This window comes from Oryx dammah, unplaced genomic scaffold (assembly GCF_014754425.2).
Source record: "Oryx dammah isolate SB20612 unplaced genomic scaffold, SCBI_Odam_1.1 HiC_scaffold_17, whole genome shotgun sequence".
In the NCBI taxonomy this organism is placed as follows: Eukaryota; Metazoa; Chordata; class Mammalia; order Artiodactyla; family Bovidae; genus Oryx; species Oryx dammah.
Window position 1 is genome coordinate 46,168,488 of NW_024070201.1, and position 25,276 is coordinate 46,193,763.

The following is a 25,276-nucleotide window of genomic DNA, read 5'->3' on the forward strand; positions in this document are numbered from 1 at the left end:
TGAGGTAGATGAGTCCACAGTTGCCCACAAGAGCAATGATGTACATGAAGCAGAATGGCAGGGAGATCCAGATGTGCGCGGTTTCCAGCCCAGGAACGCCATTCAAGATAAAGAATCCTGGTGTCAGGCTGGAGATATTGGCTCCAGACATAATGCCTGACATGTGGGGGGCATTTTATATTCTTTGTCAGCAATTGCTCTCTGTACAGGAGACAGAGGTGGGGTTAGAGACCAAATATGAGATAGGTTTGTAGAACGATAACAATGAAAGCCATGAACATTCATCTTGTTAGGATAATCAGGATGGTTTTTTATTTCCCCAGCTCTAGCAAAAGAATCTTTGAACTATGTTATCTAAAAATAAACAGTAGAGTCTTACTTTGTTTAATGTCCAGCAAAATACTTTTTGCTTAGAAAGTTAGAAAGGGTACTTTCCACTATCCTTACTGTCTCTGTCTTACAGCTCTTGCCTTGAAGATTATGAGGAAAGCAAGTTATATATGCAAAGTTTTTCTGGATATCTTGCTAATGATAACATACTTTAGAAACGCAATAAAATTTTTGAAGTAGTAAGGATTTAATATGATTGGCATTCAAACTCTGATGTCAATATCATGCTTCTCCATGTTGTGAAAATTCAGGTGTTCTTGAGAAGGAAAAAAACAGTATTTACATTTCTAAATCATTAATAAGTTTTATCACATTTTGGTAAAATTAAAAAAAATTTTGAATTCATTCAGATACAGAATTCTTTTCTTTTGGCTTCTCTATCTTTATACCTAAAATAATTTCTTCATTTTTAATACAAACTAATACTCAAGAAACCTTTGAATTTCTGAAGAGTATTGATTGCCTATACTGCTGTCATTTAAACACTATTTCAACTGTACAGGTAATCAGTACAACAGACAATACCATATCTTTGGATTGCTATTTCTTGTAGGGCAGTAGAAATGACTGAAAGATATTTGAAGAAATTTATAGATTCAGGGATATTTGAGTAAAATTGAAGGTTCCAAATGGTTAAAATTGTTCTTTTATTTGAAAAAATAAAATAATGTTTAAGCTGTGGCATAAACCTGAGTTCTCATGCAGCAAAGTCCGTGTCAAACACACCCGTCATTCAACAGACTTAAGTAGATACTTGTAGTGTGATAGCATGTATTACACGGCAGTGAAGCCACAAGGTACAGATTCTTTTTACCTAAATATTCAAGAAATTACCATTATGTCTACTTCTACTGACCAGACTACATAGAAACCACCATGGAAAGAAGAAATACAAAGGAATACAAGACAACTCATGGCTCATGGTCTCTGCTTCCTAAGCTGACTTCATCTTGTGTGACCATCTCTTCTAATAAAAAAAGGCTCTCCCAAACCTCTGCTGAAATGTCACTACCAGGAGAAACTATCATTCCATGGACCTGGATTAGAAACACTTAAAGATAAAAATCTCCAGTGTCCACCATCTTTTATGTATACACCATGAAGAAATGAATAAAGTGGAAATGAGGTTAAGTCTAGCCACCCATAAAGACAAAAACCATTGTCTCTTAAGAAGTGAAAGGGAAAGAGAAATACATTGCTTCTTGCTAATGTTGTCTTTTGGTAATTGTGCCCATATTCTTAGCCATTGTATTATTATCCAGTAATATTTCTATCTTTTTCAATGGCTATTTTTAAAAATCACCCAAACTTACCTCAATGTTAGGCACAAACAAGTTCTTATTCATGGCTGAGAATCCTTAGGAGTTTTTCAAAATCTGGGCTGGCATCTTCTTACATAGGAATTTTAGTTTCCCTGGAGAATCTTCAGCAAGGTATCCCAGGTGATTGACTCTCCGCAATTAGATGTCTCAGAAGAATCTATTTGAAAGAGAAAGAACTTTGGGCTTATGGTACTAGATAGGCATTTAGAAACTTTTGAATAGAAAAAGGAACAACAAAAGCAAAAACATATTAAAGTTTAATGCTTTATTCCCAAGTAAGAAATATGACCACCAAGGCTGGTGGAGACAAATATCATTTAAAATTTTCTTCTCTTATTGCAAAATAAATACATTTTTTAATGTAGAAAAAAATCTAAAAAGAAACTATAGAAAAGCATAATAAAAACTTGGAAAATCACTTGTAATTCTTTTTTTTTTAATTTTATAATTATAACCTTTTTTTGTTTATTTTTTTATTTTTATTTTTACTTTATTTTGCTTTACAATATTGGTTTTGCCATACATTGACATGAATCTGCCACGGGTGTACATGAATTCCCAATCCTGAACCCCCTTCCCACCTCCCACCCCATATCATCTCTCTGGATCATCCCCGTGCACCAGCCCCAAGCATCCTGTATCCTGTATCGAACATAGACTGGCAATTCATTTCTTACATGATAGTATACATGTTTCAATGCCATTCTCCCAAATCATCCCACCCTCTCTCTCTCCCACAGAGTCCAAAATTCCGTTCTATACATCTGTGTCTCTTTTGCTGTCTCGGGTTATCATTACCATCTTTCTAAATTCCATATATATATGTGTTAGTATACTATATTGATGTTTTTCTTTCTGGTTTACTTCACTCTGTATGATAGGCTCCAGTTTCATCCACCTCATTAGAACTGATTCAAATGTATTCTTTTTAACGGCTGAGTAATACTCCATTGTGTATCTGTACCACAGCTTTCTTATCCATTCATCTGCTGATGGACATCTAGGTTGTTTCCATGTCCTGGCTATTATAAACAGTGCTGTGATGAACATTGGGGTACACGTGTCTCTTTCAATTCTGGTTTCCTTGGTGTGTATGCCCAGCAGTGGGATTGCTGGGTCATAAGGCAGTTCTATTTGCATTTTTTTAAGGAATCTCCACACTGATCTTCATAGTGACTGTACTAGTTTGCATTCCCACCAACAGTGTAAGAGGGTTCCCTTTTCTCCACACCCTCTCCAGCATTTATTGCTTGTAGACTTTTGGATCACAACCATTCTGAAATGGTACCTCACTGTGGTCTTGATTTGCATTTCTCTGATAATGAGTGATGTTGAGCATCTTTTCATGTGTTTGTTAGCCATCTGTATGTCTTCTTTGGAGAAATGTTTATTTAGTTCTTTGGCCCAGTTTTTGATTGGGTCATTTATTTATCAATACATTTTTAATGTAGAAAAAATCTAAAAAGCAACTATAGAAAAGCATAATAAAAACTTGGAAAATCACTTGTAATTCTAATGAAGCAATAACCATTTTAAAATGCTTTCTCTGTTTGTCCAATAATTTTGGAATTACTATGTATAATATTCTCTTTCACATAAACTTCATACTGTATGAGGTTTTGCACTTTTCCCCCTATTTAATACAGTGTACATTTCTCATGTCATTCTATATGCCTTGCAATTGAAATTAACATTTTATTACTCTTGAATATTTAAATTGTTTCTAATTTTTGCTATCAAAGAGAATTATTTTATGGATATCCTAATCTGTTTGTACTGTTGATTTTCCCCTCTTAGAATTATTAGAAATAGATTTAAAATTTGTTGAATAAAAAGGCACAGACAATTCAATTATGTTGATATAAGTTGGAAAAAATCATCTTCATAAAAAAACATCTTCATATGGGACTTTCACTCCCATACACAATTAGTATGCTATCCCTCTAAAGTACTATTATATGTTTGCTCTCTTTTCCCCAAATGAATTTGTGAGAATACTCTGATATTTTAGCTTGACTTAAAATCAACTTTGTTAGTAGTGACTATGAACATTCTTTTCAAGTGTTTTTTGGTCAGTTGTTTTTCTAATATTTGGGTTATTCATGTTCTCCTTATCCATCTCAGTAGAGGTGTTACCTTTGATTTTATTGCTTGCTGGGCACTTTCAGTACTAAAATATGAACACATCTTCTATCATAGTTTGCAACCATTTTCAAAGGTAGTGTTGTCATTAAACTGAACTGGAATCCACTTGCCAGATGCACAGCAAATCAATCTACTGATACCAACTTGCGGTGAGGGGAAGTATAGCATTTATTGCAGGGAACCAAGCAAGGAAAAGAGGAAGATGGTAAAGAACCCGCCTGTCAGTGTTGGAGATGTAAGAGACACAGATTCAATCCCTAGGTCTGGAAGATCCCCTGGAGGAGGGCATGGAAATCCACTCTAGTATTTTTTTGGAGAGTCTCATGGACATAAGAGCCTGGTGGGTTGTAGTCCACAGGGTCACAGAGAGTCAGATACTACTGTAACAACTTAGCACACACACATGAATCCATGCTCAAAAGATCCAAACCTCTCATGTCTTTTAAGGAAGGGTTTTCAAAGACAGTGAGAAGAATAGAATCATAAGATGTCTGATAAGTTTTGTACAAATCTCTGATTGTTGGTGAGGATATATCAAGGTGAAGTTTCAGGAATCAACATCAACAGTCTTCTGACTACAACCAGTCTGGTGTCTGTGTGATTGTGGTGAGCAGTGTCCATTGGTGGGACTCTGGTTTTTGCAAAACAACTGAGGAATACACATGAGACCTTTACCTATATCTTCCAAAAGGAACTGGGAGTTCTTTATGGCTGACATTGTTTAAGTTATTATTACTTTTCTTGTTTGACTGCTTTTACTTTGTACTTTGCCTCTACATTCCCTTGCTTCTCTAATGTTAATTCCTTGTGCTTTCTCTTTGGAATTTGGAGAAGAATTAGGAGACTAAAGCTTTTTTCTATAAACAATAAGCAGGGGAACACAGAGGGGTGTCATCACCAAGAAGGTCCCTTGGGGTCCTGCCCAGTTTCAATTCCCTCTTTTCTTTGATGCTCCTCCATCCTGAGGGGAACAGGGGTGACAATGGCTCTGGCTACTTTCTGATGGATGGGGGAAACATCAATTTTTCAGGATTAGAGGCATGATAATCATAGACTTTCATTTCAAAGAATTCTCAAGTTCTAGGATTGGCATCAACATTTTGCATTAGGAAGACATTACTCCTTTTTGACTGCCTTGTCAAGGCACCTAGACAATCATTTGAAAATTAGTAGATGTATTACAATGAAGATGATGATCAAGACACATCTTTGTAGAATTCCTGAGAAAACCCTCCCATCCCAGACAGCAACCAGGAAAATAAATCTTGGAATGGGTCCTCTTTTCATTCATCTTATACCCAAGTGGCCTTTTAAAATAATCTATTCATTAGGCTTTCAAGTTCACCTGAGGTATTTGTATATGTAGAGCCTGTGGCAAGTACACATACCCCTCTGTGTTTGGTCAAAATGAAATCCAAGGAAATTCTGTTATCAAGGACCACCAGAACCAAAGAATCTAGAAATACATGTTGGGGAATGATGTTTTTGGACAATCTGTCCAATTGTGGTAGACAAGTTGCTTATCATATCTATTGATATATTGATATGCACTCTAGCAGTTGTGATGAGGATACCAAGAATACTTTGTCCTACTATCCTACCAACATCTTCTTAAGGTGTATGCTATTTCTAGGAAGAGATGGAAGGCTTTCTGAGCCATGCACACACACACAAAAAAGAGTTAGAAAATATTCAGTATAAGCAGGACCCTTCATGTCGCCAGCTCTCCAGGCAGTAGTATAACTACCTTTGTGTCAATGGGTCACTTCCTATATCACAGACAAAAATATAACTGGCCAGGAGCCACAAGTTATCCTTACCATTGTGGTGTCATTACTGTCTTCCTTTTTAGAAAATACAGAGATTGCCTTATGAAGCCAAATTTTCCATATTCCATTTACACGATATCCAATCTGTATGACTTTCGTGTATAATCTGTCGACATTTCTACTTTTTGTACATGGATCAACTGTACATTAGTGGTAGGTGGCACATTTTTTCTTCTGAAATGCAAGGGATTGCAAGGGACCTATAATCACCTTTTCTTCAATGGAGATTATTTCAGATAAGTTGAGAGGGGACCAGACATTCTGAAGTTCCCTGGTTAATTAAACCTGGAAAGAGAATTTTCAAGGAAGAAGATTATAAAAAGTCTTGAGCTCTAACACTGCATCAAAACTGACTACTGGGACCACTGAAGGGAGATACTGCCTATGGAAGGTCTGGAGAATCCTATGGTAAATCCAACAATCACTTCAACTTTCCCCTCTGGCTGCACTTTGTGACAGTTTGATTTAAAATATTAATATTTTCCTTCTAGGAAGTGTCAGACCAAGTGAGTTAAGACAGAAAATGGAGAGAGAAGGCCATCATCATTTTAATAGCAACTTTCAAAGTTATCTATTACTAACAGATCTGGCCAGGTACCAGACATTTCTAAGAAAATTAGATAGGCCCATAGTCAAGCAAGAGAATACCGATAGGTCAGAAAAATGTTCCAGTCAATCACAGATGTTACTATGAAAAGCCATAATCAATACACTACTTATTTAAGATACTTAACAAATTTTCAATCTGAGTCCTAGTCCAGGTTCACAAGACTATCAATTTTGAGCCAGTAGGATAGCCATTTCTCCAGTAATTGTTGAAGGCTGTAGAGCTGCAGTCAGGTCAGAAGCTGGCTTTACTTAAGTGTGGTGGACCCACAGCCTAATTCCTGCTAATATGGAGGAAAAATGAGTTTTTAGCACAATCAGACAAGGTTCCACTCATTAGGTCTAGAAATGATTCTCCACATGTGCCTCTTTCCAAGTTTTAGGAGTACCCAGTCCCTAGTATAATGCAGTGCAGAGGGACATTCAGGGAGCTTTCCTTATTAGCAAAGGTACGAAGTGTATTCAGAACCACCGCCAGGTTTGTATGTACCTCACAGGATCTAGTTTCCTACCCTCTGATCAGATGCTTGAACCCTTAAATGCTCGGAATAGGAAAAGGGTTGCTTACGTGAAATTTCATAAGAACTCAGTTAGCAGATGAATGGATAAGAAAGCTGTGGTACATATACACAATGGAGTATTACTCAGCCATTAAAAAGAATACATTTGAATCAGTTCTGATGAGATGGATGAAACTGGAGCCGATTATACAGAGTGAAGTAAGCCAGAAAGAAAAACACCAATATAGTATACTAACACATATATATGGAATTTAGAAAGATGGCAATGATGACCCTGTATGCAGGACAGCAAAAAAGACACAGATGTGTATAGCAGACTTTTGGACTCAGAGGGAGAGGGAGAGGGTGGGATGATTTGGGAGAATGGCATTGAAACATGTATAATATCATGTAAGAATCGAATCGCCAGTCTATGTCCGATGCAGGATACAGCATGTTTGGGGCCGGTACACGGGGATGACGCACAGAGATGTTGTGGGGAGGGGGGTTTATGTTTGGGAATGCATGTACACCTGTGGTGGATTCATATCAATGTATGGCAAAACCAATACAGAATTGTAAAGTAAAATAAAAAATAAATAAATAAATAAAAATAAAAATAAATAAAATAAATAAAATGAAAAAAAATAAATAAAATGAAAAAAAAAAAAAGAACTCAGTTGGAACTTGTTTCTAGGACCCACTCTAATCCTAAGTAGTGCAACTAGCAGCACTTTATACTAAGCTAAATTAGTCTCTGGACAGATTTTTGCTATGGTCTTTAAAGTATGGTTCATCATCTCTAACTTTCCAGCTGATTGAGGCCTCTATGATTCATGTAAAGTACACTTTATTTCCAGTTATTTAGATAACTCTGGTATCACATTGGCAACAGAGGCTTACTCTTGTTATCATTCTGGATTGAACCAGGGAAGTTTACCCAAATCTGAGTATTGTTTCTTTGAGCAGAGCCTTTACTATTTCACTCGAATGGGGAAATGCCTCTATCCAGGTTGTGAAAGTATCCACCATCACCAGTAAATAGCAGAAATGGAAATTTCCCTTGTCTTTAGGCTGAACTGTAGACTCTATTTGCCAGCCCTCTCCTGGTCATTCTGCTTAGCCTGGATCCTCATGCAAGGTGAGGCAACTAGACCTTGAAGTTGCTTTCTTTTTTTTCTTTGCATTTTTAAAATTAATTTAATTGGCAGCTAATTACTTTACATTATTGTGGTGGTTTTTGCCATACATTGACATGAATCAGCCACAGGTATACATGTGTCTCCCATCCTGAATCCCCCTTCCACCTCCCTCCCCATCCCATCCCTCTGGGTTGTCCCATGCACCAGCTTTGAGTGTCCTGTTTCATGCATTGAACTTGGACTGGTCATATATTTCACATATGATAATAGACATATGTTGAAGTTGCTTGTTTGCATAGATCATGCCTTTTTGTACCATCTTCTGAATTGTTTTGTTCAATATAATGTTGAATCCACTGGAGAGTGTTCTATTTTCTTTATCTCTGTACATCTACACATGTGACAAGTTACATGTGGTTGGTTAAAGTGTTCTCAAGATTATGTAAGAGCAAGATAACTTTCACTACATTTGGTATCATCTTGCAATTTCATTCCCTTAACTTTCCCTTGGTAATAATATTCCATAGATAAACAGGAAATGTGATTTAAATAAATTGAAATATGACTGGAAGTTGCTTATACCCCATACCTTGGTTCTAGATCTAATCAAATTGTGTGAGGTTGATGTGGAAAGAGTGGACCATTGCACTGAGGTCTGCCTCACAACTTGGTCTCCAGACAGGAGATGGAATTTGAAATTCTATCCACCTTATCTTGTCCTCACCTCTCCTCTCCTGTTCTTCTCCCTCCATCTCTAACTACCCTCTCCCATGAACACTGAGTAGAATTTTCTTCCATCACTATCTGCTTCATAACTGTCTAATAATTTGTCAATGATTCTGGCTTCCTGGCTCTAATTCAGTGGTGAGTCTTAGTTTTCCCAATTATGTTGTTGTTTATTTCTTTCTGTGAAACTCATCTTTGGTTTTGAAATGGGGAAGATGATATAAAATTAATTGGAGATTGTTACTTGAGTGCATCAAAGTTTTTATTCACTGCGTTTTATTTTTCCAGGTTTTTGTGTTATGCTCTGCCTTTATTGTGGCTGTTGCCTCTCACACACTCTTCCCACAGCATATGCCTATTCACATTATCGAATCTAAATTTAAGTATTCCTAGATTCACTCAGCTGGCTCTTTGTATTTCTCATATTCCTCAACTCTCAAATGAGAGGGACTTCCCACAGGGTGCTAGTGGTAAAGAATTCACCTGCCAGTGTAAGAGACACAGGAGATGTGGGTTTGATCCCCGGGTCAGAAAGATCCCCGTGAGTACAAAATGGCACTGCACTCCAGTATTCTTGCCTGGAAAATCATGCTATAGTTTTGAAATAAATATTTGCATATTTTCTATAAAACATCATTATAATACATGATAAAATATATGTGTTTAAAACTGACAGTAGGGAAAAGTGCTATGTTTTGGTATGGTTTAAAAGAGAATACTTTATGAGTAAAGTTTGCCAAATCCAAAAACACAATTTAAAGAAAGAACAACTTTACTGATTATAAGCTTCCAAGTAGCATTACAGAGAAGCACTTTTGTATTGATAATATATTTTTAAAATTCAGGTTTCTCTTCGAAGCAGGAAAATTATCTTGCAAAGATATGTCGAGTGGTAAGCATATTTCATAATCATTTGACTATGTATAATATGATATAGGGCTTCCCTCGTAGCTCAGTCAGTAAAGAATCTGCCTGAAATGCACGAGACCTGGGTTCAATTCCAAGGGTCAGGAAGATCCCTTGTAGAAGGAAATGGCAACCCACTCCAGTATTCTTGCCTAGAGAATCCCATGAACAGAGGAGCCTGGAAGGCTACAGTCCATGGGGTCGCAAGAGTCGGACACGACTTAGTGACTAGACCACCAATACGATATTAAACTATGTTCTTCATATTAGCAGCCTACAGGAGAATATGGGGCTCCCCAGGTGGCCCAGTGGTGAAGAATCTGCCAACCAGTGCAGGAGTCCTTCTGCCAATGCAGAAGACTCAAGCATCTTGGGTTCAATTCTTGATTCAGAAAGATCCCCTGGAGGAGGGAATGGCAACCCACTCAAGTACTCTTGCCTGGAAAATTCCATGGATAAAGGAGACTGGCAGGCTGCAGTCCATGGGATCACAGAGTTGGACACGACTGAGCACACGCAAACACACACATAGAAGAATATACTCTTAATCAATATCACTAATTTCTCTATTTCTTTATATGCTTCATTCTGTGCCCATTCCAGAAAGTCTAAATAAAGTAAAAGTCTGTGGGAATATAATTATTTCCTGTCAATTTTTTTCTATAAAATTTAGGTCTCAGAGTAGAAATTTTGTGATTTTATCATAAATCTTTGAGCAGAATACTGACAGGTAATTTTTCTGACCTCATGGCTGATGAATTTTACATTTATTTTTTTCTTTTACATACTTTTATTAATTTTGTACTAAACACAGAATTCTATATCCCAGACTTATCTTACACTCAAAATGTCTTTCTCTCCAAAAAGCAATTTGATCACCCTTTCATGGATCTGCTTGGTCTTCACTCCATAGACAATTGGATTCAAGGTGGGAGGCAGCAATAGGTAGAGACTGGCTATTAAAATGTGGACACGGTGAGGTATGTTGCATCCCCCAAAGTGGTGAGTAAAGAAATTGAGGAAGGCTGGGACTTAGGTGATAACAATAGCACATATGTGTGATGTGCAGGTGCTGAAGGCTCTGTGAGGAGCATCTGCAGAGGACGGATTTCCTACAACATGGACAATCATGGTGTAAAAGAGGGAAACACGGGTGATATCAGACCCTTCATTCAATACAGCAGTTATGAGACCATTAATCTTGATATTGCCACAGGATAATTTGGCCAGAGACATATGGTCACAAAGGTGTGTTGAACAAGGTTTGTCCCTGCAATAGGGAAAATGCTTGATCAGGAAAGTGAACGGTATCACCATCAACACACTTCAAGTCAAGGTGACAAGGCCAGCCTTAAAAACTGTGGTGTTGGTGAGGATGTAGAATAGCGTTGAGGGTAGCAAATGGCCACATAGTGATCCAGAGTGATAAGCGTGAGCACACGAGACTCCATGCCTGTCAGCATGTGGATGAAAACCATCTGCACAAGTCAGGCATTAAAGTCAATCTCTTTGAGGCTGAGCTGAAAGATACACAACATATTGGGGACAAATGAAGTGCACCCGCTAACGTCTGTAAGGGGCAGTAAGGCTAGGAAGTAGTACGTGGGCAGATGCAGGACTTCCTCACGGCTGATGATAGATATGAGCCCACAGTTCCCCACGACAGCAATGACGTACACGAAGCAGAATGGCAAGGAGATCCAGATGTGTGCAGCTTCTAGCCCAGGAATCTCGTTGAGGATGAAGGATTTAGGTGTCACGCTGGAGCTGTTGACTCTATGCATGATGGTCAGTGGCAAAGCATGTTACTTTTGGTTCTAATGAGTATGTCCTGTACAAGAGACAGTAGTAGGTTGTTTTCAGTCAGCGACAAAAGACAAATGAAAATTTTTCACACCATAAATAATACATTTTGGTGAAAATTTGCTTTTTACACCCAGGCTGTATTGTTTTATCTTGTCAAGGGTTCTTGAGTCTGTTACTGAATCAAAGGAATGCATAGTGCAAGCATAGCAAAGACCTGGTCTTTCTTATTTTCATACTGTAAGCTCTTTCTGTACGTTCCCAGCCATATTGCCAGACCATTCACTGGTACTTGCTTCTGTCCCATTGATCAGTTTCTGGATAATGGACCCTGTTGTAATAACACCGATTCTATCAACTTCTCATATAATTTCCCTTCTTCCAAAAAGTCCTTCCAGGTATGTCCACTGGATCATAGCCATTCAAATTGTGTGAGACTTTACTTATTGTACACATATGTTATGAGGTGAACATAATCTCTCTACAAGTCTGAATATTCCAAGTTAGAATAATCAGGGACAAATATTTGGCAGGCTTAAAATTACATAGTAAGTTGCAATGTACAATGCCCAGCCACATGCATTTTCCCTTAAACATCTAATTGTTTCTTCTTGATAAACGTGAAAGCTTTTCTTTTGACATTTAATCAGTGACATTTTAAGCTATAATTATTAATAGTTCTTGTGGATTCTTACATCTCTGAGTAGGTAAAGAAGAAATATATATGTATAAATAATCATACTTAAATTTTTGTATTTATTATTTTCAGCCCTTGATAAATATGAAGAATGATGTTTAATAGGGTAAAATGTTTATTAGTCAATTTAGTTAGCTTTCCACCTCTCTCTGTGTTCTGAGACATGGATAGCTTTTGATTAAAATCATAAGACTTCAGGATCTTTTAAAATTTTTTGCAAAAATTTTTTTGCTATGTTTTTAAAAGCTCTTAAGTTTGTATTAGATTATAAAATTGATTCATTGATTAAATCAGATATCTATTATATGTTTTCTTTCATTAAGGATTATTATATATATATGTTCTATTATATTTTAATCTCCCCATATAATAGATGTTAAAAGTTCTAATTTTGATTGCTACCATTCTCTCTTTTTCTCTTTCTGTCTCTTTGAGATTCTGTCTAGGGGTTTCCATGTAAGTATATGTCTTTTTTAATCTTTATCTTTAATCAGTGGAAAAATTTTAAATAATGTTGCATAAATTATATCAATACATAAAAAAGATAAAAGCAAAGCTTTTCAGAAAATAGGAGCAAGTTAAAACTGAAAACTTTTAAAAGCAATTTTCTCAACTGTAAATTTTTTACTGTTCAGAAGAGTAAAATCATGGAGATTTTTACCACAACCTGGAAAGTTATCAGCAAAATATATAGTGCCACTACAATTATTATTAGTGTCATTACCGTTATTTTGTTTTGTAAAATGCATGTAAGTAAAGTCATCTCTGCTGCTGCTGCTAAGTCACTTCAGTCGTGTCCGACTCTGTGTGACCCCATAGACCGCAGCCCACCAGGCTCCCCCGTCCCTGGAATTCTCCAGGCAAGAACACTGGAGTGGGTTGCCATTTCCTTCTCCAATGCATGAAAGTGAAAAGTGAAAGTGAAGTCTCTCAGTCGTGTCCGACTCTCAGCGACCCCATGGACTGCAGCCATCCGGGCTCCTCCATCCATGAGATTTTCCAGGCAAGAGTACTGGAGTGGGGCCATTGCCTTCTCCAAAAGTCATCTCTAGTCTTCCCTTAAACCTTCAGTATCTTTACATCTCACATCAAAAGCCAACATCCTTATTTTATTTACAAAATCCTCCATAATTAGGACCTCTTTAAATCTCTGAATGTATCTCTCATTACTTGTATTCCTTCAATCCATCCATACTTACTAGAGGTTTCTCAAGTTCAACAAATGTGCACAATCTGGGGCATGTCCAGTTTTCATTTTCATTGTTTGCTAAGTTCTTTCTCAGGCAATATCAGCATATACCCTTCATAATTTCAGATCTTTGGTTACTGTCAATGCCAGTCTAAAGCTTTTCCTTACTTCACAGTTTAAAGTTGCAACCCCCAGACCCTTGCTAATAAATGCCTTGTGTATTATACTTACACACCCTAAGGACATACATGGGCTTTCCAGGAAGCGCAGTGGTAAAGAATCTGCCTGCAGGAGATGCTAGAGACCCGGGTTTGATCCCTGGGTTGGAAAATCCTCTGGAGTAGGAAATGGCAATTCACTCCAGTATTCTTGCCTGGAAAATTCCATGGACAGAGGAGCCTGGAGGGCTATAGTCCATGAGATCACAAACAGTCGGACATAACTGAGTTACTGAGCACACAGCAGAAAGACGTATGTTGAATATGAATATGTTGAATAGGAAAAATTAAAAGAAAGTAGACTTGAGTTTGATGATATTGCTCATTCATTCTGATATAAATTTAGTTAGATAACAGGATAACTGTCATCAGATGTATTCAATCAAAAGGAGAATGAGACGATTCATTAATGTCATTGTCAGGAAGTTGGGATAGATGCTCACTGGAATTCCTTCCAACTCTTGCACTAATTTTTTTGGCAAAGACTTCCCACTTTCTCAGTAACACTCTTACATTTATGGAGAACATTGCATTATGGAGAACAGAGGAGTTTTCCTATTATTGTACAGAAATGTACTTACCTGTAATATTATCTCTTTGGTCCTTGTTATATTAGCATCATACAGTCTTCTTCCTCCAGTACCTAAATTATTTTTAATTCTCCCCAAATTTTGCTTTCTCTTCATGATTATTTGCAAATCCCTTTGGCTTCAAATATAAAGAGATAATTTAGTCTTCCTTATTTGTCTACTCTCTGATTCAAATCCCCCATATTTAGCAATATCTATGCTTATGTTTTTTTTTTCCTTGAGTCATCCAATCTTACCCTGAGTTCGGGTGGTTTGCCAGATGTTTCTATGGTTTGCCAGATGTTTCTAAATCTCTATTTAAAAATTGCTCAGTAATATTGTGTTGCATTAGTTTAGAAAGCCTCTCTAAAACACTTCCCTGGGGATTTTCCAAGAAAGGAGAAAATTTGTTTGTAGGTTCCCAGAGAAATGTTCCCATGGGTCTCTAATGAGAAAGGAGGTAAATTTAGCTTTGTTGAAACTAGATATACATTTAGAAAATATTGGAGCAGAGAGGAAAATCTCAATAACAACCTTTAAATTTTAACAACTTTTCTCTGGTGGGGCATATGGACTGTACCTGATATTCATTGAAGTATAAACCTGGATTTATTAATATATCTGACTTCCTAGAGTGATTCAATTCCAGCTTCATAACTTTGGTTATAGCTTTATCTACATGGTACTTATGGGGTTCAAAGCTTTCTAGAAAATATTGAGTGAACACTTTCAGAATTTTATGGGATAAAGACTTGTTAAAAAAAGATCTTCATGACCCAGATAATCATGATGATGTGATCACTAATCTAGAGTCAGACATCTTGGAAAGTGAAGTCAAGTGGGCCTTAGAAAGCATCACTACGAACAAAGCTAGTGGAGGTGATGGAATTCCAGTTGAGCTCTTTCAAATCCTGAAAGATGATGCTGTGAAAGTGCTGCACTCAATATGCTGGCAAACTCAGCAGTGGCCACAGGACTGGAGAAAGTCAGTTTTCATTCCAATCCCAAAGAAAGGAAATGCAAAAAATGCTCAAACTACCACACAATTGCACTCATCTCACATGCTAGTAAAGTAATGCTCAAAATTCTCCAAGCCAGGCTTCAGCAATACGTGAACCGTGAACCCCCTGATGTTCAAGCTGGTTTTAGAAAAGGCAGAGGAACCAGAGATCAAATTGCCAACATCCACTGGATCATGGAAAAAGCAAGAGAGTTCCAGAGAAACATCTATTTCTGCTGTATTGACTATGCCAAAGCCTTTGACTGTGTGGATCACAATAAACTCTGGAAAATTCTGAAAGAGATGGGAATACCAGACCACCTGACCTGCCTCTTGAGAAATCTGTATGCAGGTCAGGAAGCAGCAGTTAGAACTGGACATGGAACAGACTGGTTCCAAATAGGAAAGGGAGTACGTCAAGGCTGTATATTGTCACCCTGCTTATTTAACTTCTATGCAGAGTACATCATGAGAAACGCTGGGCTGGAAGAAACACAAGCTGGACTCAAGATTGCTGGAAGAAATATCAATAACCTCAGATATGCAGATGACACCACCCTTATGGCAGAAAGTGAAGAGGAGCTAAAAAGCCTCTTGATGAAAATGAAACAGGAGAGGAAAAAGTTGGCTTAAAGCTCAACATTCAGAAAATAAAGATCATGGCATCCGGTCCCATCACTTCCAGGGAAATAGATGGGGAAAGAGTGAAAACAGTGTCAGACTTTATTTTGGGGGTCTCCAAAATCACTGCAGGTGGTGCTTGCAGCCATGAAATTAAGAGACGCTTACTCCTTGGAAGGAAAGTTATGACCAACCTAGATAGTATATTCAAAAGCAGAGACATTACTTTGCTGACTAAGGTCTGTCTAGTCAAGGCTATGGTTTTTCCTGTGGTCATGTATGGATGTGAGAGTTGGACTGTGAAGAAGGCTGAGCGCCAAAGAATTGATGCTTTTGAAGTGTGGTGCTGGGGAAGACTCTTGAGAGTCCCTTGGACTGCAAGGAGATCCAACCAGTCCATTCTGAAGGAGATCAACCCTGGGATTTCTTTGGAAGGAATGATGCTAAAGCTGAAACTCCAGTCCTTTGGCCACCTCATGCAAAGAGTTGACTCATTGGAAAAGACTCTGATGCTGGGAGGGATTGGGGGCAGGAGGAGAAGGGGACGACTGAGATGAGATGGCTGGATGGCATCACAGACTCGATGGATGTGAGTCTGAGTGAACTCCGGGAGATGGTGAACAGGGAGGCCTGGCGTGCTGTGATTCATGGGGTCGCAAAGAGTCGGACACGACTGAGTGACTGAACTGAACTGAAAATTTATTTTATGTACTAAGGTTGTATGCTCATTTGAAACACTACAGTCTTGTTCAGTTGTCAAGTTGTGTCCAACTCTTTGAGACCCCATAAACTGCATGCACCACTCCAGGCTTCCCTGTCCTTCACCATCTCCTAGAGCTTCCTCAAACTGATGTCCAATGAGTCGGTCATGCCATTCAACCATCTTATCCTCTATCACCCCCTTCTCCTCCCGCCTTCTTTACATGCTTTTTTTTTCATTCCTGCTCCTCTCTACCTCACTACAACATTCTTTAATGTTTCAATTTCATTTAGTAGATCTTGATGAAATCTAAGGAATCACAGAAGACTGAATTTCTACCAACAGTGAAGGAATTTCTGGGTACTTGTAGCAGAGTATATCATGACCACAATTTAATATCATACCTGGGTTTTGTAGAAGTAAGTGCAGACTAATGGAGAGTGAAAACAGGAAGTAATCTGGCACAACAGTATACCTTTCTTCTAGAATAGGAAGCGACAAGGGGCAGACACACATAAATTGAGATTTTTGGTTGGCAGTGAAAAAGTTCACTTTCTAAAACATGTTAAAAAAGAAAACAAAACTCTCACCACAGATCTCCTGGCCAGAGTGAAAGTTTTCAATTATAAGAGATTCGTGAAGCATGGCTTCATTCCAGAACAGATAGCTATGATACATGAAAAGTCTAGAAGCAAACCTTCCTTTGATATATGCTGAGTTACAATATTGATTGCATTAGGTAAAGTAGTATTTAAATAAAATAAATAATAATCTAGCAGATGGCACGTATACTCCCCAGTTCCTAAGCTCTGCAAAGTAATTCTTCAAGGAACAAAATCTTGAATGAAAACATATCTGCTTAAAGTCTGTTTTGCTTTTTCTGGTTAAAACTATATTAAGCAAGTCTATGTGCTTATAAATATTATGCATGTATTTTAACATATCATATACTTATGAAATAAATAATACATAGGCATAAAAGTTTAAATGAAGCCTGTTTATCCACATGTGGTTTATAGTTTGTAGAACAGTTGGCAGGGTATGATAGTGTGTGCCAAGATGTCTAGTAAAGATAATTCTTCTGTTTATGAGTGCATATGGAAGTGAAGGAGGCTTCCCAGGTGGTGCAGTGGTAAAGAACCCACCTGCCAGTGCAGGAGACTTCAGTGATGGAATTTCGATTCCTGGGTTGGGAAGATCCCCTGAAAGAGGGCATGGCAACACACTCCAGTATTCTTGCCTGGAGAGTCCCATGGTCAGAGGAGCCCAGCAGGCTACAGTCTACAATCCACGGGGTCGCACAGAGTCAGACATGACTGAAGCGACATGGTCATAGCATGACATGGCTCAGCATATAGAAGTGAAGAAACGGACCAGAGGTCTAATTGATAGGAGGAAATTAGAAAGTTCTTTGGTTTTTCTCATCATGTAACTGAAAATATTTTTAATATTAGGTCAGTTCAGTTCAGTTCAGTTCATTCGCTCAGTCGTGTCTGACTCTTTGCGACCCCATGAATCGCAGTACGCCAGGCCTCCCTGTCCATCACCAACTCCCAGAGTTCACTCAGACTCACCTTAAACGAATATTAAAAGGTCAAAAATTTATGTTACTATTCTATTCCTTCCTTTGAGAAAGCTTCTCTGAGTTAAGCTTAGTCCAAACTACTACCTAAAAAACAAGAAAAATTTTCAAGAGGTTCTCCTAAGATCGTGTTAGGAAAAAGTTCCCTGATATAAAGGACATACAAGGTGATTTTTGTAGGAATGATAGTAAGGATCATATTAGTTATGACACAATAGCAGGCAGAAAGCTGATGTGTAAAACTCAGTGTAATGCAGTTGTGAATAAGTCTTTGGTGATTGATGTGTGTGCTTTGTTGCTTCAGTTGTGTCGACTCCTTGAGACGCTATGGACTTAACAATAAGTTGTTAAGGTTTTAATATTGGGGTTCTGTGGCTTCATTAAACAAGTTTGGAAGTGTTGCAAATTGTTACTCTGAAAGAGTTTATTTTGTATACCTGTGTGTGTGTGTATAATTAAATGCGTTAAATATGCAGAATATCCATATTCATCAACAGATAAATATATGCAGCCATAAACAATGAGACTTTGCTTTTTTGCTTTTTGCCATAACATGGATGGATCTGGAGGATATTGTACTTAATAACTCAGAGAAAGAAAGATGAAACAGGTATGTTATCATTTTTATGTTGAATCTAAGAAATAAAAGAATAAATACAGCATAAGAGAAACAGACTCACAGATATAGAGAACAAACTACTGGCTATCATGACAAAAGAGGTGAGGGGAGGGAGGGCAAGATAGGGGTAGGGATTAAGAGGTCCAAACTAAAAAAAAAAAAAAAAAAAGAGGTCCAAACTAGTATGTATAAAAAAATGATGCACAAAGATGTATTATGTAGCCCAGGAAATAGAGTCAAAATTTTAATAACCTTGAGTGTATTCTATAAAAATATTTAATCAATATGCTGTACACCTGAAGCTAATATGGGCTTCCCAGTTGGCTCAGTGGTAAAGAATCAGCCTGCCCATGCAGGAGACACAGGAGATGTGAGTTCAATTTCTGGGTTGGGACAATAGCCTAGAGAAAGAAATGGCAACCCCCTCCAGCATTCTGGCCTGGGAAATACCATGGACAGAGGAGCTTGGCGTGCTACAGTTCATCGGGTCACTGAGTCAGACACACTGAGCATGCTTCTATTTTTCCTACAAAACTAATATACTCTAAATCAACCATATTTTAATACAAAAAGAAAAAGCTAATCATTATACCTCAAAGTGTTCAATAAGATGGAGAATAATCATATGATCACTCCAATAGATGTAAGTTCATAATACTATAACTTTGAATATTTACTATAAGAAAAACTACCTGAGCAATCCTGCAACAGAAAAAAAAAATTAAACTTATTACATCATCACTTGAATACTCCCAAACTCATTTTATGAGGCCAATATCATATAGATACCAAAGCCAGATAAAGACAACAATAAGGTAAACTGCAGGCAAATATTCTTAAAGGATATAAAAAAAACTCAACAAAATGCTAGCAAACTGAACAGCATATGATTAACTTTTATTATTGCACAGATGTGCTTCTTCACTGGAATATAAGTCCACGTCTTTCACTTGACTGTAGAATGAGGTTTCTCTACCTGTAGTGGGTTTTACTGCCTGGAGAATCCCATGGAAGGCGTAGCCTGGTAGGCTGCCGTCTGTGGGGTCACACAGAGTCGGACACGACTGACATGACTTAGCAGCAGCAGCAGCAGCAGTGGGTTTTACTATACTCAGTCATGATAAAGAAACAAAAATATCCAAATCATTCCACATTGTGCACGAGGGATATCCTAGCCAGTAAAGAAAGGCCAAAAAGGAAAACAAAAACAAACAAACAAATAAAAAAAGGGAGAAGTAAAATATTCTTCATACACAGTGAGATGGTGTATATCTAGATAATCCAAAATAATCTATTCAAAATTATTTAATAAACACGCTTATTAGGGACACTAACATATACAAGTTCACATATAAAACTCAGTTGCTTATATACCAACATTATTTAATTATTCTTCAAAAATATTTTTTCAGTATGATTTTGTGCATGACTTTGTGCTAAGATTTGAAAAATGTGAACAGGTCAGTCTCCCCAAAGGATTTAATTCTGAAAGTTTAAAAGGTCTCAGAGCTACATATTCTCTGTTGTACTTATAAAAAATTACACCGGCAGTCCTAGACTATGATTTGAGACAAAATAATTCCTAAAGCAATTCCCAATTGCTGAGCCAGGGTCCTTAGGACCCAGGTATATCTGATTCCTAAGCTTTTTTTTTAATAGATAACTTAAATACATGTACATGGAAAATAACATTTCCTCTGAGACGATAGTAACAAGTTTTTCCAGTTCTTCAACTTCAGATAATATCATATACACATACCACATGCACCAAATAAAAAATAGAAATATTCCCTTCTCTATCTACCTCCTCATGGTCTTGATACAGGTCTTACATTTGTCCTGCAAGCCCAATCCATCATGTAGACATGAATATGACTTCATTTGTAGATATGTCTTCAATTTCTTGAAGAATTCCAGCAGTTTTCAGGGTAAGCAGATTTCTAAATTGAGGGTGCAGTTTGCTTTCTAAAGGTGTGGGTACTGATTATGATAATGAGAGGAGAAGAAAAAGGAGAGGGTTGTCAAATAGGATTATTCTCCTAAGTTTTGAAAGGGCATGATGGACCGTATTGTAAGTCCGCTTCTACATACTGGCTTGTATGCTCTGTTTTTATGTTGGATAAAGTATGCTTTTATACTTAAATCTTGTGGTTCATACTGAATAATCCTTGTGAGGAGTATTCTAAAGAAGTGATACATCCCACTGGCTCTGAATACTAAAAACAGCATTTCTGTGAAAAACATAATTTATACAATTGTGGGGAAAAGGAAAAGAGAAATGATGGCCTTATTTCATATGTTTTCTGTTTCTCATCTATTTTTTTTTTCATTTTAGAGAATTGCCTCGATTTCACATCACACTTATAATATTTGAATTGTTTCTCAATTCGAAGGGGCCCTAGATTTCATCTACTCAGACTTTATCTTTTAAAAACTAAGGATATAAAATTTTTGTAAAAGACACATACGAGGAAAGGAGAACCAATTTTTCCCAACCTTAAATTTTCAACAGAGATGTCGCTGAAGTGGCAGGTGACTTACCTCTTATATACACAGGAAATACTATAAATCTGAATATTGATAATTGTTATTCAAAGAGATTAGTATTTTTTCTCCAATAGTCCTCTCTTTTGGACTTCCTCCCTTATCAAACTACTTGTACATTTTTCCCCCTAAGTCAGCACACTCCCACCTGCTTCTTCAGACTTGTACATCCAATTTGCATACATTCTATGATCATGAATGTGTTCTTATTTCTTCACAATACACTATCACAACAAATATTTTCCTTCTTACTACTCAGAACCAATTATGTCAGTCTTTATTTTTCCCACTGCTTTTTTTCCCCCATGGATTTGAAAAATGTATTGAGAATCTCCTTTGTACTATGAAACTTTAGTTTTAGAGATAGCACAGAGTGAGAGATATTGATTCTATAATTCTCTGAGGTGGTGATCTGGATAGGAAATACAGTACGGTGTTGTAAAGCGAAAGTGAAAGTCATTCAGTCATGTCTGACTCTTCGCAACCCTGTGGACTGCAGTCCACCAGGCTCCTCTGTCCTTGGGGATTCTCCAGGCAAGGGTACTGGAGTGGATAGCTATTCCCTTCTCCAACTATGTTCTAAAGGAAATGTCAATTGTGTTAGTTTACAGTGATGGATCCTCAAATCTTATTGGATTAGGCTATGCAGTCCATTAGAAGAGATTATAATCCTAGAAAAATAATGTTAATTTCTCATAAATTATTATGCTTCCTATGATTCTTTACTATCTATTTCTTTTGGTATAGACTCAAGAAATTAATGGATGGCCCTTTGATAGTTAGAAAGAGTATTATTATTATTTTTTACCTTTAAGATCATTTTATAATTTTGCTTAAAGAAAGCTTTTGGCACAGGGGATGATTTATAGTTTTCTGTATTTAGATTTCCTGAGAACCCAAAGCAGGAGATTTGAGCTAAAACTGGGTTAATAGCATTGTCAGTATGCCCCCCCCACCCAGATTAGACTGGTTAACTCTGAAAAATAAAGCTCACAAGAGCCACTGAAGAATGATAAGATTTCAGAATGGAATAGACATCTTTGATTAAGATGGTGACCAACTGGAAAACAAAATATTTAATCAATCCTTGATCATCCTATTGTTTAGTTAGAGGTCAACTTCAGCCTAGAGAATGAACTATATGATCTTTTCAAAAGGCACATTCAGATTCAGCACATCAGCTAGATTCAATCAGTTCATCTGGTCAATGTCTAATGCTTCAGGCATGATCCAATGAGAGTGTTCAGTTCAGTTCAGTTCAGTTCAGTTGCTAAGTCGTGTCCAATTCTTTCCAACCCCATGGACTGCAGCATGCCAGGCCTTCCTGTCCATTACCAACTCCCAGAGCTTACTCAAACTCATGTCCATTGAGTCAGTGATGCCATCCAACCATTTCATCCTCTGTCATCCCCTTCTCCTCCCACCTTCAATCTTTACCAGCATCAGGGTCTTTTCCAGTGAGTCAGTTCTTTGCATCACATGACAAAGTATTGGAGTTTCAGCTTCAGCATCAGTCATGATGCCATGATCTTAGTTTTCTGAATGTTGAGTTTTAAGCCAACTTTTTCACTCTCCTCTTTCACTTTCTTTAAGAGACTCTTTAGTTCTTCATCTTCTGCCATAAGGGTGGTGTCATCTGCATATCTGAGATTATTGATATTTCTCCCAAAAATCTTGATTCTAGTGTGTATTTCATCCAGCCTGGCATTTTTCATGATGTACTCTGCATATAAGTTAAATAAGCAGGGTGACAAATGCAGCCTTGATGTACTCCTTTCCCGATTTGGAAACAGTCTGTTATTCCATGCCCTGTTCTAACTGTTACTTCTTGACCTGCATACAGATTTCTCAGGAGGTAGGTCAGGTTGTCTGGTATTCCCCTCTCTTTAAGAATTTTCCACAGTTTGTTGTGATCCACACAGTCAAAGGCTCTGGCATCGTCAATAAAGCAGAGGTTTTTCTGGAACTCTCTTGCTTTTTCAATGATCCAATGGATGTTGGTAATTTGATCTATGGTGCCTCTGCCTTGTCTAAATCCAGCTTGAACATCTGGAAGTTAACGATTCATGTACTGTTGTAGCCTGGCTTGGAGAAATTTGAGCTTTACTTTACTAGTGTGTGAGATGAGTGCAATTCAGTGGTAGTCTGAGCATTCTTTGGCATTGCCTTTCTTTGAGATTGGAATGAAAACTGACCTTTTCCAGTCCTGTGGTCACTGCTGAGTATTCTAAATTTGCTGGCCCTTTTACAGCATCATCTTTTAGGATTTGAAATAGCTCAACTGGAATTTCATCACCTCCACTAGGTTTGTTCATAGTTATGCTTCCTAAGGCCCACTTGACTTCGCATTCCAGGATGTCTGACTCTAGGTGATGGTGAATCACACCATCATGATTATCTGGGTCATGAAGATGTTTTCTGTATAGCTCTTCAGTGTATTGCCACCTGTTCTTAATATCTTCTGCTTCTGTTAGGTCCCTACCATTTCTGCCCTTTATTGTGCCCATCTTTGCATGAAATAGTCCCTTGGTGTCTCTAATTTTCTGAAAGAGATCTCTAGTCTTTTCCATTCTATTGTTTTCCTCTATTTCTTTGCATTGATCACTGAGGAAGGATCAGAGTGTAATGTCACATAATGAGAATGTAACATCACATATTCAACATAAGAGAATGTACATGTGATTGATCTATAAAAAAACACAAATTATCAACTATGATAATGGAAATCTTACTTGTCCACTCATTTCTGATCTTACTTTTTCTGCCTACAGAGCAATTCTATAACCGGTGTACCATGAACTTCCAACAGCTAGTATGTTATTTCTGAATGGCACTAGCCTCACTCCAGTCTCATTCATCCTAAATGGCATCCCTGGATTGGAAGAAGTGCATCTGTGGGTCTCCCTCCCTCTGTGTACCATGTATAGCATTGCAATCACAGGGAACTTTGGCCTTATGTATCTCATCTACTCTGAAGAAGCCTTACACAGACCAATGTACATCTTCCTAGCCCTTCTTTCCTTCACCGATGTTCTCATGTGCACCAGCACCCTTCCCAACACTCTCTGCATATTGTGGTTCAATCTCAAGGAGATTGATTTTAAGGCCTGCCTGGCCCAGATGTTCTTTGTGCACACCTTCACAGGGATGGAGTCTGGGGTGCTCATGCTCATGGCCCTGGACCGCTACATGGCCATCTGCTACCCCTTGCGCTATGCTACTATTCTCACTAATTCAGTCATTGCCAAGGCTGGGCTCCTTACTTTTCTTAGAGGTGTAATGCTTGTTATCCCTTTCACTTTCCTCACCAAACGCCTGCCATACTGCAGGGGCAATGTCATACTACATACCTACTGTGACCACATGTCTGTGGCCAAGATATCCTGTGGCAATGTCAAGGTCAATGCCATCTATGGTTTGATGGTTGCCCTCCTGATTGGGGGCTTTGACATCCTGTGCATCACAGTCTCCTACGCCACGATCCTCCAGGCAGTGGTCAGCCTGTCCTCAGCAGAGGCTCGGCAGAAGGCCTTCAGCACCTGCACTGCACACATCTTTGCCATCGTCATTACCTATGTCCCAGCCTTCTTCACCTTCTTTACGCATCGTTTTGGGGGACACTCCATTCCTCCACACATACATATTATTATGGCTAATCTCTATCTACTCATGCCTCCTACAATGAATCCTATTGTGTATGGGATAAAAACCAAGCAGATACGAACATGTATCACTAGGTTCTTGCTTAAAGGAAAGGACAATCCTTCTCATAACATTTAATTAGAGTCTTCTGAGAAGTTCTCTTAGTCAGCCCGAGGTCAATGGGGATGCCATTTTTTAGTCAATGGGGAGTCCTCCAAATGAAAGCAAATATCTGGTCATGGGAAATATTTGTTGTGATTTTTATCTTTAAACTTCTCTTAAAAGGGTACCACTATGTGCGTGTAAGCAAAGGCCCTTTCTTCTAAAATTTCATGTTCTCTAAAGCCTCTTTTATTCATAGACTTCAAAGTTCAATTTATCTAATTTCATAGATTGACATTTTGCTCCTGAATGACAATCCACAAAACTTTGAGTTACAGTGTTGGATCATAAGAATTGGAACTAAACATTTAAAAAATTTAAGTCCCTAGCAAATGTAAGGTGTATTCCTCAATGCCTATGCTTT

At 37.9% G+C, this 25,276-nt stretch overlaps 2 protein-coding genes and 1 pseudogene across 2 annotated transcripts in view; 1 reads left to right on the forward strand and 2 right to left on the reverse strand.

Annotated features, from left to right (window-relative positions):
• Positions 1-151, reverse strand: part of LOC120876583 (olfactory receptor 52N2-like) — a 569-nt gene extending 418 nt beyond the window's left edge. The window contains 1 exon segment of the mRNA XM_040258559.1: positions 1-151. This exon segment is cut by the window's left edge and continues 3 nt beyond it. Coding sequence (XP_040114493.1) covers positions 1-151 — 151 coding nt within the window.
• Positions 152-10,397: 10,246 nt separating this feature from the next.
• Positions 10,398-11,350, reverse strand: LOC120876584 (annotated as a pseudogene).
• Positions 11,351-23,922: 12,572 nt separating this feature from the next.
• LOC120876585 (olfactory receptor 52N1) lies at positions 23,923-24,888 on the forward strand. Its single transcript, XM_040258560.1, has one exon. It carries the CDS (start codon positions 23,923-23,925, stop codon positions 24,886-24,888), a length of 966 nt encoding a protein of 321 aa, XP_040114494.1.
• The last annotated feature ends 388 nt before the right edge of the window (positions 24,889-25,276 follow it).